The 14,781-nt window shown below is 40.1% G+C and overlaps 1 protein-coding gene across 12 annotated transcripts in view; it reads left to right on the top strand.

The window, feature by feature from the left end:
- The window catches only part of LOC111327524 (uncharacterized), a 100,086-nt gene that overhangs the window by 13,481 nt on the left and 71,824 nt on the right, over positions 1–14,781 (top strand). For all 12 annotated transcript variants that reach the window (XR_015993823.1, XM_088740599.1, XM_088740604.1 and 9 more), the window contains 33 exons: positions 101–223; positions 493–618; positions 694–816; positions 1,020–1,145; positions 1,234–1,356; positions 1,447–1,572; positions 1,664–1,789; positions 2,101–2,217; positions 2,478–2,603; positions 2,700–2,804; positions 2,885–3,010; positions 4,005–4,130; positions 4,297–4,422; positions 4,593–4,718; positions 4,885–5,010; positions 5,180–5,305; positions 5,377–5,493; positions 6,039–6,164; positions 7,350–7,469; positions 7,545–7,661; positions 7,811–7,936; positions 8,388–8,507; positions 8,817–8,936; positions 9,011–9,127; positions 10,609–10,734; positions 11,123–11,248; positions 11,562–11,678; positions 12,501–12,626; positions 12,725–12,844; positions 13,403–13,519; positions 13,943–14,068; positions 14,188–14,304; positions 14,577–14,705. Coding sequence is in view for 11 of the 12 variants with exons in the window: in XM_088740599.1 (XP_088596725.1) it covers positions 101–223; positions 493–618; positions 694–816; positions 1,020–1,145; positions 1,234–1,356; positions 1,447–1,572; positions 1,664–1,789; positions 2,101–2,217; positions 2,478–2,603; positions 2,700–2,804; positions 2,885–3,010; positions 4,005–4,130; positions 4,297–4,422; positions 4,593–4,718; positions 4,885–5,010; positions 5,180–5,305; positions 5,377–5,493; positions 6,039–6,164; positions 7,350–7,469; positions 7,545–7,661; positions 7,811–7,936; positions 8,388–8,507; positions 8,817–8,936; positions 9,011–9,127; positions 10,609–10,734; positions 11,123–11,248; positions 11,562–11,678; positions 12,501–12,626; positions 12,725–12,844; positions 13,403–13,519; positions 13,943–14,068; positions 14,188–14,304; positions 14,577–14,705 (4,044 nt within the window). In the remaining variant the exon portion in view is untranslated. The remainder of the gene's footprint in view (positions 1–100; positions 224–492; positions 619–693; positions 817–1,019; positions 1,146–1,233; positions 1,357–1,446; positions 1,573–1,663; positions 1,790–2,100; positions 2,218–2,477; positions 2,604–2,699; positions 2,805–2,884; positions 3,011–4,004; positions 4,131–4,296; positions 4,423–4,592; positions 4,719–4,884; positions 5,011–5,179; positions 5,306–5,376; positions 5,494–6,038; positions 6,165–7,349; positions 7,470–7,544; positions 7,662–7,810; positions 7,937–8,387; positions 8,508–8,816; positions 8,937–9,010; positions 9,128–10,608; positions 10,735–11,122; positions 11,249–11,561; positions 11,679–12,500; positions 12,627–12,724; positions 12,845–13,402; positions 13,520–13,942; positions 14,069–14,187; positions 14,305–14,576; positions 14,706–14,781) is intronic.

Genomic DNA, 14,781 nt, shown 5'->3' with positions numbered 1-14,781 from the left:
TTAGCAAGCCTAACTAAATAACTTCCAGCTTTTACTACTCCAATCTCATTAGCCTTTAATTAGCGGGCAAAAAGCTAACAGAGAGATTGATTTCGTTTAGATGTAAACGAGTGTACAGAGGGCAGTTTTGAATGTCTCCCCGGAGCCGTGTGTGTCAACACCGTAGGATCTTACAAGTGCCAGTGCAGCTTGGGTTTTTCTGGAGATGGCAGGAATTGTACTGGTGTGTATAACTCTCTTACTGATATTCCTTACTTAAATTCTTTGAAGTGAAAAGGCAAAGCTGGAAAATGCTGCTTAAACGACGAAATCCTTAGCAACTACATTCCCTCATATAGCTGCGATGGAAAGCATTTAATCCCTGCCAAAGTTTGGGTAATTCTCAGGGGATCAATGCCACTGAAGTGCGTTAGATCTTGTCTCATCTGTCTACATTTCCATTTGCGCAAATGAGATTTTTAAATTCCTTTGTATTGTTTGACTTTTCGAAAGATATCGACGAATGTCAAACACCGGAGTCCCACAACTGTGATGTCAACGCGCTTTGTACAAATATAGATGGTTCGTATGTGTGCCGCTGCAAAAGAGGATACGAAGGAGATGGAAGACAATGCAAGGGTGAGTTCTTCCATCAGTAAAATTATGCTTTACAGCTGATGTAACGGTTTTCGTATCATTTAAATTTTGCTTCAGATATTGACGAGTGCTCCGTCGGTTCAGTCAACTGTGGGCAGGCGGCTGAATGTCTGAACTCCAACGGAAGCTTTACTTGCCAGTGTCAGGTGGGATATCAAAAGTCCGGAAACAACTGCACAGGTTCGGCCTGTTTTACGTGTGTGTTTTGTGTTGGGAGTCTTAATGCTTGTCACTTTTAGGAGACCTTAATGCTTGTTGCTAAAAAGGCTTCTCTGGTATTCCTTTCGCTCCGCGTAAAACGTGGAAACAGTAGACGATAAGAGCATTTCTTGGATCCCTTTTATTATTAGATTTCTTTATTCCTATTGTTGATTATATGTCAGATATCGACGAATGCAGTTCACCTGGTGCCAATAAATGCAACGCAAATGCGATGTGCACCAATACCGAGGGCTCTTATGTCTGTCGCTGCAAGAAAGGATTCAAAGGCGACGGACTGACCTGCACGCGTAAGTAAACCAGGATAACTTAATAGTGCTTTGATCTCAGGCTGCCTACCGCCGTAAATGAGTAGTCTATACTATTTTTCTTTGACAGCAACAGAGCCTCCGTTCATTTGCAATCCCATGTGTGACGTCAATGCTAATTGCAAGAACTTCACAGGAACTCCTAGCTGCATGTGCAAGGTGGGGTTTGATGGCGATGGTGTCAAATGTACAGGTCAGTGATCATCTCTTTGCATTCGGAGTTCACTAGTTTGAGAAGAAGAAGGTCAAATGATCCAATACCGCTCTTTCTTTCACACGATAGACATTGACGAATGTTATCTCCCTGGTGGTAACGAGTGTGACTCCAACGCCTTATGCACAAATACTGATGGATCCTACATTTGCCGCTGTCTCAAAGGTTATGAAGGAGATGGCAGAGCTTGTACAGGTGAAAATCCGTGTTTACAATTAGTTTTTAAGGGCCCTTGCAAAGAAATAATTTTTTGACAAATTTGCATCGTCTCCATCGTTAACCACAGATACAGACGAATGTGCAAGTTCGGATAGGAACAGCTGCGACCTGAATGCGGTTTGCACCAACACAGATGGCTCTTACGTTTGTCGCTGTCTAAAAGGATTTTCAGGAGACGGGAAATCTTGCAGACGTAAGTTCCTCGGTAATTGTTCTCAAATTGAACAGATGGATATCAGTTCTTTCTTCACTTTTACCACGGCTCCCTAGCTGTAGCTCAGCTATTTTAGTTATAATATTTGGGTTAGAACTTATTGCCTAAGTGCTCCTCCTATCTAAATACTTTGAAAAGCTGAGATCATTGCTTAATCCTTGTCTAACCTGAACCAGAAAGTGAGATTCTGGCGTTTGTGCCGCAAGTCAATTTATTTGATCATATGTGAAGTATACTGATTAGATTCAGTACCAATAACCGGTAACAAGATTTTTAACTATTTTCCTTAGCGACAGAGGGAGTATTTTGCGAGCCTCCTTGTACCGGAAACGAAGTGTGTCAAAATTTTACCGGAATTCCAGACTGCGTGTGTGCTGATGGATTTAGTGGGGAAGACAACTGCACAGGTATCTACACTACAGGTCGTGCTTATGTACAATAATCCCCATACGGTAGCTTTTTAAGCTTTCCTTGTACCGGACTAAGAAAGTCTGATTGACTAATGCTAACTCTCATGAGTAACGTTACAGTAAATTAAAAGTTGAACTTTGTAGACAGCGCGACAAATTTCAGCCATTGCTTGAGTAGCCTCTCTACCTTTTTTATCTTCATCCAATCCTTCCTTCTTTCCATATTATAAAACAAACCTATTTTTCGTTCACGTTAGATGTTAACGAATGTACAGACGAAGGCAACAATGAGTGTCACCGCAACGCCCTTTGCACCAACACGGAGGGATCTTACGTTTGTCGCTGTCTAAGCGGGTTTGAAGGAGATGGCCTAAGCTGTGTAGGTGTGTATCTAAATTGCTGCCAATACTGAAAATAAAATGCCTTCGCCGAGAAGTCGATTTGTACACTCAAATTGAACTGAAATTGAACATTTGCAGCTGTTACACCGATTTGCTCTCCACCGTGTGGTCTAAACTCGTTCTGCCAGGAAGGGGTGTGTGTGTGCGATCCTGGTTTTCAAGGCGACGGATACAACTGCACAGGTTCGTGTAAGAAAATAATCCTTTTGTTATCTGTTAGTTTCCATATTTATCTAAATCTTTGTTTTCTTTTACATTCACAGATTTCAACGAATGTGCGAGTCCAGATACAAACGAGTGTAATCGCAATGCTTTGTGCACCAACATTGAAGGATACTATATCTGCCGCTGCCTCAGGGGTTACCAAGGGGATGGCCGCTTTTGTGCCGGTAAGGACATTCGCTCACCTTAAATTCAACCTAAGAGATTATGAAATGTTTTTTTTTTTTTGCGAGTCAATCAGAGAATTGAAATCCTGTTTCCTCTGATTAATAACCTAACGACGCCGATGAATGTTTAAGTCCTGAAAGACACGATTGTCACTCCGACTCTATGTGTACCAACACTGAAGGCTCATATGTCTGTCGCTGTTTAAGAGGGTACAGCGGCGACGGAAGAAACTACACAGGTAGAAGTGTTAGTTGTATGAGTTGTATCTTGTTCGAATTATATAACACAGAGTGACTCAACAACAGCCAAGGTTTATCAACGACTTGCTGAGAAAAGTCTGTTAATATTATTATTATTGCAGAGCCCAATAGACCACTTTCATAAATGGCTGCCGGATTAATATTCTTTTGTCTGAATTTAAACTAGCCCTTCTGGCCTCGTTCTCCAGTACAAAATTCAAAAGAATACATTATCTCAAGCGAGGCCAGAAGGGCTAATTTAAATTTAAACAAAAGAATATTAATCCGGCAGCCATTTATGAAAGTGGTCTATATACATCACGTCTGGTGGCTCTCTGATTTGCTATAGACTCACTACTCGGTTTTTAAAAATTTTCGTTGAACCTTTGTAACCTCAGAGGTTTCAATGGTGATGGGAACGTCTCTGCAGGTAGAGGTCCTCAAAGGCATGAATGTGTAATGTAGAAGTCCTGAAAGCAGTGTAGGACCTTTGATTAAGAATTAACTGCATCACCATCCATTTTAATTTGGATATATCAACAAAGTGGAAGTGGTAAATTGGCCACCGTAACGATTCCAAAAGCTGACGTTTCGAGCGTTAGCCCTTCGTCCATTTTAGCTTATCATTATTTTATCTTTATGTAACTCGCTGCTTTCGTATTTTAGTATCTCTGGCCGTGAATCTCGACAGCTGTAAGGACTTATCTGGTCATCCGTATAACTGAAACGAGCTTTTTTTCTTTCTTGATCGCAGAAATCGATGAGTGCGCACGTTCTGAATCAAATGAGTGTGATCCAAACGCCATGTGTACAAACACTGAAGGATCCTATACCTGCCGATGTATCAAAGGCTTTAAGGGTGATGGAAAAAATTGCACAGGTAACAAGTCCATCGATTTTCCTTTTTTACCTTTTTTCACTTTGACTTAGGTAACAATCCGTCTTTTTCAGCTGTTTGACCTGTCTGTTCTCCATCGTGCGGATCTCGACAGCTCTAAGAATTTATCTGGTCATCCGTATAAATGTGCTTTCTTTCTTGATTGCAGACATCGATGAATGCGCACGTTCTGAATCAAATGAGTGTGATGCCAACGCCATGTGTACTAACACTGAAGGATCCTATATCTGCCGATGTATTAAAGGCTTTAGGGGTGATGGAAAAAATTGCACAGGTAACAAGTCCGTCGATTTTTCTTTTTTACCATTTTTGCCTTGACTTAAGTAACAATCCGTCCTTTTTTAGCTGTTTTACCCGGCTGTTCTCCACCGTGCGGATCTCGACAGCTGTAATAATTTATCTGGTCATCCGTATAAGCGAGCTTTCTTTCTTTCTTGATCGCAGAAATCGACGAGTGCGCACGTTCTGAACCAAATGCGTGTGATCCAAACGCCATGTGTACAAACACTGAAGGATCCTATACCTGCCGATGTATTAAAGGCTTTAGGGGTGATGGAAAAAATTGCACAGGTAACAAGTCCATCGATTTTCCTTTTTTACCTTTTTTCACTTTGACTTAGGTAACAATCCGTCTTTTTCAGTTGTTTTACCTGGCTGTTCTCCATCGTGCGGATCTCGACAGCTCTAAGAATTTATCTGGTCATCCGTATAAATGTGCTTTCTTTCTTGATTGCAGACATCGATGAATGCGCACGTTCTGAATCAAATGAATGTGATCCAAACGCCATGTGTACTAACACTGAAGGATCCTATATCTGCCGATGTATTAAAGGCTTTAGGGGTGATGGGAAAAATTGCACAGGTAACAAGTCTATCGATTTTTCTATTTTACCTTTTTTACCTTGACTTAGGTAACAATCCGTCCTTTTCAGCTGTTTTACCCGGCTGTTCTCCACCGTGCGGATCTCGACAGCTGTAATAATTTATCTGGTCATCCGTAGAAATGAGCTTTCTTTCTTTCTTGATCGCAGAAATCGACGAGTGCGCACGTTCTGAATCAAATGAGTGTGACCCAAACGCCATGTGTACAAACACTGAAGGATCCTATATCTGCCGATGTATTAAAGGCTTTAAGGGTGATGGAAAAAATTGCACAGGTAACAAGTCCATCGATTTTCCTTTTTTACCTTTTTTCACTTTGACTTAGGTAACAATCCGTCTTTTTCAGCTGTTTTACCCGGCTGTTCTCCATCATGCAGTCTTAACGCGTTTTGCCAGGTTGGTAGCGGATTCCCCGTTTGTACCTGCAAGTCTGGTTACCAAGGCGATGGATACAACTGTACAGGTTGGTCTCACTAAGAAACAGTTCTGGATTTCTGTCAGGCGTGTGCAGTTCATGGTATAAACAAACGTATGCTGAATTTTTTTCGCTATTGAAATGGGTTTGCTGATTTGTTATAAATTGTTATAGATCTCAACGAGTGTGACAATTTAGAGCGCAATGAATGCAACACAAACGCCTTGTGTACCAACACTGAAGGATCTTACATTTGTTGATGTATTCGAGGTTATGTGGGCGATGGAAAGACGTGCAGAGGTAAAATTCGCGTGTGCGCATAGTGGAACTAGACCTCACGGTTCTCTCTGCTTTACCTACCCTTGTAAATGAATACCGGTAGCGTTATCTTAAATATACACCCATTTTGAAGCTGTTCTCTTGCCTCATTCTCATCTTTTTATTAGACAATAACGACTTTCAAGAATAAAGTACCGTTTTGTTTTTGTCGAAATGAAATGTGTTTTTCCTGTTTATTCCTGCGGTTCCACTTTCCTATGTTTGACCAAACTGTGACGACCTTCATTGATCCTATAAGTTTTCAATCTTTCTAGATGTCAATGAGTGCGATAATCCTGATAGAAACGAGTGTGACTCTAATGCACTGTGTACCAACATTGACGGGTCCCACATCTGTCGCTGCATTCGAGGTTACGAGGGTGATGGCAAGAACTGCAGTGGTATAGTAAAAGAACTTAAATATCTTTCCACCCTCTAGTAAATGTTGTGCATTTTTGTTGACGGTGAAGAGACTTAATGGAAGGTGTGCCCGATGCACTACATATTTGATTCGTCGCCATTCAATTTCAACTGGATTTAGAACAGCCCCAGTCTGGCTGAGGCTGGTTTGTTGTTAGACCTCGCGTTTTCGCAGTCGTGTTTTCAAACAGTTTTAGGAAATAAATCAATGAATTTTGAATAAATGAAAATCATATATGTGTACTGCGGTTTCATGAAATGTATAAAAGCGATCCTCGCAAGAATAAACCCTACTTATGTAGCAGTGGAAATAAGGCCTAAAAAATAATCAGGCTCGCACGGGATTTGAACCCATGACCTTCGCGATACCGGTGCAGTGCCCTACCACTACCACGTAGGGTTTTTTACTGAGAGGATCGCTTTCAGACAGTTTTAGGAGAATTATTTTAATTGAAACCGCCTCCCGGTTAGCTCAATAGGATAGAGCGCTGGACTGTTGTGCGGGAGGTCGAGGGTTCGAGCCCCGGCCGGACCAACACTCAGGGTCTTAAAATAATTGAGAAGAATTTGCTGCCTTTCTATAACATCAAGAAATGGTTAGATATTCTAGTCTTCTCGGATAGGGACGAATAAATGGAGGTCCCGTCTCCTGCAGGGTTGGGGTAGGAGACGTTAATTTCCCACACACGAGATTACTGTGTGATGGATGTCCTCCCCTGGGGTGGGATGGGTGGGAGGGTGGACTAGCACGAATGGTTCCTATGTTCCTTTCTAGTCCTTCCCCACTGCAAAATTAATGCAGTGAAAATGGACTAAATTAAATTAAATTAAAATTAAAATTAAATTAAATTAAATTAAATTAAAATTGAAATAGAACTTATTTTATTTCCAGGCTTTGGACTGAGCACCTTTGTGGAGAGATTCTTTCGTTTTGAAACCTAGACTCGCAGTCGTGTTTTCAAACAGTTTTAGGAAATAAATCAATGAATTTTGAATAAATGAAAATTATATATGTGTACTGCGGTTTCATGAAATGTATAAAAGCGATCCTCGCAAGAATAAACCCTACTTATGTAGCAGAGGAAATAAGGCGATGACGATGAGACAGTCCTACATAAAAATCAGATACTTCTTGCTACTCAACTTCGTTCACTTTCTTTTTTTAGACGTGAATGAATGTCAAAGTTCAAATGAATGTGATCCAAATGCGATGTGCACAAACACTGAAGGATCTTATGTCTGCCGATGTAGCAAAGGTTTTAAGGGTGATGGACGAAACTGCGCAGGTAATCCTTGTCTCGGCGTTCTTTTCGTCACTTTAAACCGAAAACATTTTTGGAAACTCGTTACTTTTCTTTCAGCGGTTGCAACTGGCTGTTCTCCATCGTGTGGTCAAAACGCGGTTTGCCAGGAAGACGATGAATCCTCTGTATGCTCCTGCAAGTCTGGTTACCAAGGTGATGGATATAACTGCACAGGTAGGTGCTTGAAAAATGCCTATTTGCGCGCACGGCCGCCACGGGCAGTATTACCACGGTAGCATGTGCGCACCTTTGGCAACCTTCCAACTTGATCATAATGTGGATGTTCACTGAAATACATGGTAACCCGTTTTGAATCTTCCTAGATGTCGATGAGTGCGCCAGTCTAGGTGCCAACGAATGTGACACCAATGCCTTGTGTACCAACTCTGAAGGATCTTACATATGTCGCTGTATTCAAGGTTACAAAGGTGATGGCAGGAGATGTACAGGTAAAGTTCGGGTATTAATCTTATTGATCGAAGCAACTTGATTATTTAGACTTCAGCACGGAAGGTTAAATATATTCTTCTCTTTTCGTTATCTTGTTGCAAGACAGAAAGCTTTTATGAATGCTTAAGTCTGTAACAAACAATTACCATCCTATGGAATGTGCAGAAGCGCTAAAGGGATGATATGTTGGTTGTTGTATAGTGGGGGGGAGGGGTAAGTTTCTAAAGAAACTGTGGTGCTGCGTCGGTAAGGGTAACAAGGTAATTTGGTAATATCAACTAAGTTAAAGTTGTAAATTGGCCACCATAAAGAGTTAAATAGCTGACGTTTAGAGCGTTAGCCCTTCGTCACAAAGCAGAGGCGATGGAAGAATTTGTTGTATAGTGGGTTCAGTCGGGACGGAGAAAATTGCAGAGGAAAATTGCAATCGTATTTCTTTTGTGCCCCTAGATGTTGATGAATGTGGAAATGTTGACCAGTGCGACTTGAACGCTATTTGCACAAACACAGAAGGGTCTTACGTCTGCAGATGCATAAAAGGTTTTGAAGCGGATGGTAGAAACTGCACAGGTAAGACACTCGTAACAAACTATATCTTTTTTAGATATATCAACAAAGTTGAAATGGTAAATTGGCCACCGTAACGATTACAAAAGCTGACGTTTCGAGCGATAGCTCTTCGTCGGAGCGAACGACGAAGGGCTAACGCTCTCACGTTTGTCGCTGTCAAAAAGGATACTCAGGCGATGGTAAAAACTGCTCAGGTAAATTTTCAAAAGCTTATAGCTGCTTTTCAAACAAAATGTTGTTTGCTTTTCTTGTTAACTTTTGTTTAATATGTCAACTGTCAAAGCGTTTCTCTGCATCTTACTAACTCAGATCTTGATGAATGCGCAATTTCAAACGAGTGCGACTCCAACGCCTTGTGTACGAATACGGAAGGATCCTATGTCTGTCGATGTCTAAAAGGCTTTGCGGGCGATGGAAAGACTTGCAAACGTAAGAAATGCTTTTTCCCCATGTTGTTTTCAACATACAAATGTCCTTAAACCATCTTATCTTCTATCTTCCAGCTGTCCCAATTGGCTGTTCACCTTCGTGCGGTCCTAATGCGTTTTGCCAGGATGTTGATGCAGCTCCAAAATGCGTTTGTGATACTGGTTACCAAGGTGACGGATACAACTGCACAGGTTCGTGGGAGAGTGTTTGAATGAGAGTTGTTTTTCGGTGAATCGAAGACGCAGTACGAAAAGACTTTAACTGCCAACAATACGGTAGAAAAGTATTGTTTTGGTGTATAAAAAACTAGACATAAGTAGTACTATACGCTAGGTCAGATCCAGACCATAGCAACCCTAATCCCATAGCAACAAGAAAAAATGACTGACAACGTTGTCAGTCATTTTTTCTTGTTGCTATGGGATTAGGGTTGCTATGGTCTGGATCTGACCTAGCGTATAGTACTACTGACATAGCGTGTCAAAAATTCCATAAAATCGTCGATCTTCATCATCGTGCTTTTTTCTCCTGGGTGGAAAGTAGGGTGGCTCCCTTTCTCTCTCTTTCTAGGTAACTCCATCCACCAAAACAATGGCTACTCCCTAAGATCTTCGACGGTCCTCTACATACATACATACATAACCTTTATTAACTGTGTAGTCGTTCTATTTCCTGTAAGCAGTAATTGGGGATACCCTAAAACTACATTATATCATTAAAACAGATTAAAAATACTCTAAAACTAGTATACTAATTAATGGCACCAATGGGCATCCTAAAACAACATTACATCATTTCAAAAAAAAAAAAATACACATATATATATATATATATATAAATACTTTAAAACATTAAAAAAGCCCTAAGATATGCGCACATTCAGTTACCCAGAACATAAGCGGCATTCCTCCCACATCCTTCCAGAAATGATGTTACACCCTTCTTACGTATCATAGTCCTAAAGTATGCCAAATTTTCAATATTTCTCTCCCCCTTGCTTAATTTTGACCACAATTGTGGTCCGAGAAATCTGAGAGAATGTCTTCCATAGGTAACAGTATTAAACCGAGGTAAGACAAAATCCGCACTTCTTAGGTTATATCTCTTAGTATTGTCCTCATTGATATTAAAAATATCTGCAGTTTGGTCCATAGTTAATTTGTTTTTAACTTTAAACATAAAAATGAGTATATCTTGCAACCTCCTGTTTAGTAAAGTAGTTAACTTAGCTCTTTTCAGCAAGGTTTCGTAACTTTCTGTGGTCGTATTGTACACTAGTCTCAAGGCTCTTTCTTCTCTCTAGGTCGTCCTCTTGCTACCTCCTCATTCAAGGTCTCGATGCTCCCTCTCCTCATCATCTTTTTTTTTCCGCATATATTGTCTTAAAAATCATTTTTGAGCTCATATGTTCTCATCCAATTGAATCACTGTCCAAGTTTCGCACCAGTAAAACAGCACCGAAATGATATTGGACTAAACGAAATTGATCTTGGTCCTGTTGTTAAATTGTCTGTCCTTCTAATTTACTCTTGATATTTGCTTATCCATCGTGCTAAGGAAGAAAAATGAGTAAAATTGAAATGAATAAAACTGAAATTCGTTTCCTTGATTTTAAGAAGATATTGTAGACTGTTACGATAGCTGAACTTGTCCTCTGTTGAATTCATATCAGATCTTAATGAATGCGATAACTCCGATGGGAACGGATGTGATCCCAACGCTCTGTGTACCAATACTGATGGATCGCATACTTGTCGCTGTATCCGAGGTTACCAAGGTGACGGCAAGACATGTACAGGTAGACTAAATCACCTCTTTACCAAATATTTAGTCAACATTTTCACTTGCTACCATTTTTCCTAAGGAAAAAACTGGCACGTTGAACCGAGACGTCCATAGTCGAGCCCTGATCATGTCAATTATTTGTGTCCTTTGCACAACAATAAAATTTCAGGGTGCTCTCTCTGCGAAGAAAATGGCATCGCTGTTAAAATAAGTTTGGGCAAAAATTGGCGAATTCGTGGGTTTTAGGGTTACTTGTTATGTTCTATTTTGTGTCTTATCAAGCAGGATTAGCAATATCCTTCATTACTTCATGTTAAGGGAACTGAGAGAGTCCTTGGCTGTAATGCCGGATCCATTAGGCTTGAGAGATAAGCTAAACTGTCTAACTTCTCTCCGCGCAGACATAAACGAATGTTCAAATCTTGAAGAAAACGAATGTGACCCAAACGCACTTTGCACCAACACAGACGGGTCTTATGTTTGTCGCTGCTATAAGGGCTTTGAAGGGGATGGTACAACCTGTACAGGTGAGTTAAATGAAGATGTAAAGTCACCTTCGGATGCAAGTGTGTTTTTTATATATACTGTAATATTGTTATTCTTTGCTTCGGCAAATGTTCGAAGGGAGACTTGGGATAATCTCAAATAGAGGTATCAACGATCTTAGTTGCTTCATTCTGTGGGAAGTGGTTGACTTGGGGCAATGTGAATCGGTTGGATAAATTTCCAACATACCATTCTTGATGGCTTAAAAGCCATTTTTTGTAATATTGCACAGCAATCCCGGTTCAAAATAATTTATGTTAACATATAAGAATGTCATTTTATTTTTACTGACAGCAATTATTGATGCCATCTGTGATCCTCCTTGCACCGGAAACAAAGTTTGTGAAAATTTCAGCGGTATTCCTGATTGTATTTGTGCCGAAGGTTTCAGTGGAGAGGATAACTGTACTGGTATGTGAAACTGCGTACTATTTTAGGGGGTTTTATGTTAAAATTGTAAGAAGTTTAGGGGAAAAGACAAAGAAACAAAAAGACGATGCGAAAGGAATGCCACCTCAATTCACTTAGGTTTTATCATTCGTTCGCAGCTATTATGATAGCGAGTAACTAAAGTTGGCCTTGATTTTGGTCTCAAAATCTCACCTAAATTTTGAAAAAAAAATTGACGGTAAATAATTGTTTTAATACAAAATGCACAGTTTCAGTAAACATTATATTATTATCTTATTGCAAAACGTAAACTAAAACAAAGACAAACGTGCTGAAAACTTCCCAAATTCCTCGGGCACAATGGTTTTTATTATCAGGATCTGTAATTGCAGTGGAGTCATTCGACAAGTCTCGTTTCTGTCTACAATTAACAAATGGTAAACACCACAGCGTACATTATTGAGTTATGGATGCACGTGGGAGGTTGCTAAGCACGAAAGAAGCGTAAGAGTCGCTCGAGGCGATAGCCGAGAGCAACTCTAGCTTCTTGAGTGCTTAGTAAACCTCCCAAGTGTATCCATAACTCAATAGTGTACGCTGTGGTGTTTACCATTTGTCTTATAACATAACATTGATACATTGTAGCTAAAGAGTTCCCTTTTATTTAACAAATCTTACGTGACCAAAAAAGACAAGCGCGCGCGGAAAAATGGTCTTTGCATTTGCTCACGTCAGCAGCGTACACCCATGGGCAAATGGGGGACGATAAATTGACCAATCAGAGCGCGCGCTTTACTTTGGTTATGTTATAATAACAATTGCTAATAGTTGTGATTTCTACAGACATCAACGAGTGCAGTAATGAAGACAGTAATGAATGTAATTCCAACGCCTTATGTACCAATACTGAAGGATCCTATTTATGTCGATGTAGAAGAGGTTACGTTGGTGACGGTAAAAACTGCTCAGGTACATAAGCTGGAGTTATACTATTTTTTTTTTCTTGTGTATCATTTGATTGTTTGCTTTTGCTATCTAACATTATTACGAACCTTTGATCACTTTAGACCTTGATGAATGCACGAATGTTAATGACTGTGACCCGAATGCGATGTGCACCAACACTGAAGGCTCCTACGTCTGCCGCTGCGTCAAGGGTTTCATGGGTGACGGAAGAAACTGTACAGGTAACGGTAGTTCAAATGGTGGCTTCGCTGGACTCTAGGTCGAGAAGTCTGGGTTAGAGCCCTGATCGTATAGTAATTGTGTTGGATTTTAGGCATGTTACTCTACTCTTACAGATGTTTCTCGCACTTTCCTTCCCCCGCCCTCCCCTATGAAAAAAATGATCTGGAATGGATATTGGCGAAGTGTCTTGGTAACCTCGCCATCGTAGGGGGCGTAGGTGATACTAGTCCATCGCAGGGGCACCGTACGATGGATTAGCATCACCTGCATAAGTAACAATACAATCAGTCACTTAATGCTTAAAAGAACAGTTGACACTCATTACCCCGACTTTAGTGGGCTATATGAAAAAGACTGATGTTTCTATTTAATTAATATCTGTATCAGTTCCTGAACTATTTTGTCATCGTTACTGATATTATTGTAGTATTGTATTGTATAGTTGTTGTTGTTAATATTACTCAGATTATCGTTATTGGTACTAGTATCATATTTATTCGCCATTATTAGCATTATTATTTTTCTTACATGTGTAACTTCACTTACTACTTTTGTAGCCGTTACAACTACCTGTTCGCCACCTTGTGGGAAAAATGCGGTTTGTGAAGCAGCTGACGGGTCTCCTACGTGTGTTTGTAAATTTGGCTACCAAGGTGACGGATACGTTTGCACAGGTTCGTGTAAAAAGTAGACCTGTGGATTGTCTATCTTGAAAACGAATACTCAAAACGCTGTATGATTGTCTAAAATTTTTTAAGATCAGTAGTTTGTAGAACCTTAATTTTTGGATTATTATGGATGGCTGGAAGAAGGGTAAATCCAACAAAAGCTTGGTAATTATATAATTGGGAGAAACGTTTTTTAGAGCACATCTCATACCCGATCATACACCTCTATTTTGTTACTGGGTGACTCAAAATCGTTACTCTTTGAATAAAAAAATGGATTCAAAGGTAGAAGGGATTTTTGAAGAATATGTGCGGTTCAGTCCTTTGAGATATGCTGTAGATATGATATCCAAATTTGATTTCTTAAAGCCAGACATTCTCTGTATTGCGTTTGATTTGTAAGTTTTACAATATTTTGTCCAATCTTAGACGTAAACGAATGCACCGAAGAAGAGAAAAACGAGTGCCATCTCAACGCTCTATGTACTAACACTGAAGGATCTTATGTTTGCCGCTGTTTGAGAGGATATCAAGGAGATGGAAGAAATTGCACAGGTACTCGTTTTAAGTTTATCGTTGATGTTGTTTCCGCATTTGCGACTGTTCTGTTCGTTTGTACGTCCATCACTAGTTCCATAAATTTTTGTTGATTCGTAGTCCTTTTCCTTTTTTAGCCGTCGTTCCCGGCTGTTCTCCTTCATGTGGTCCGAATGCTTTTTGCCAGGAACCTGATGGACTTTCTTACTGTGAGTGTAATGCTGGTTACCAAGGCGACGGCTACAATTGCACAGGTTTGCCGTTTCGTTCTTTTCAGTTCTACCTATGTAGAATTTCTCCTGCCCCCGGAAAAATACAAGTCTTTTGTTCAACATTCATACCTAGGTTTCAAATTTTCATGATTAATATCGAACATACTTTTTTAAAGAATTTGGAGACACAATGTCATGAGCGTTGGTAGATTGCCTTGAAAGTGTTACTTTGATAATATTTTATGTAAGGAAAGGTAAAAAGTATTTTTGGAACTAAGAACCTTCTACGTCTCTTGTTTTCTTCTTTATCACAGATATTGATGAATGTTTGCTTTCTGAAGCCGTGAGCGGTTGTCATTCAAGCGCCCTGTGCACCAACACAGAGGGATCTTATCTGTGCCGCTGTCTAAGAGGATACGAGGGTGATGGAAGAAACTGTGCAGGTAAATGAGTCGGTTTAACTCAACGTCTTTTTCATAATTTTGATAGGAAACGGGAAATAATTTCCATGCTTGTATG

Source organism: Stylophora pistillata, chromosome 12 (assembly GCF_964205215.1).
Source record: "Stylophora pistillata chromosome 12, jaStyPist1.2, whole genome shotgun sequence".
Taxonomy (NCBI): domain Eukaryota; kingdom Metazoa; phylum Cnidaria; class Anthozoa; order Scleractinia; family Pocilloporidae; genus Stylophora; species Stylophora pistillata.
This window is presented reverse-complemented; position numbering and strand designations above follow the sequence as displayed.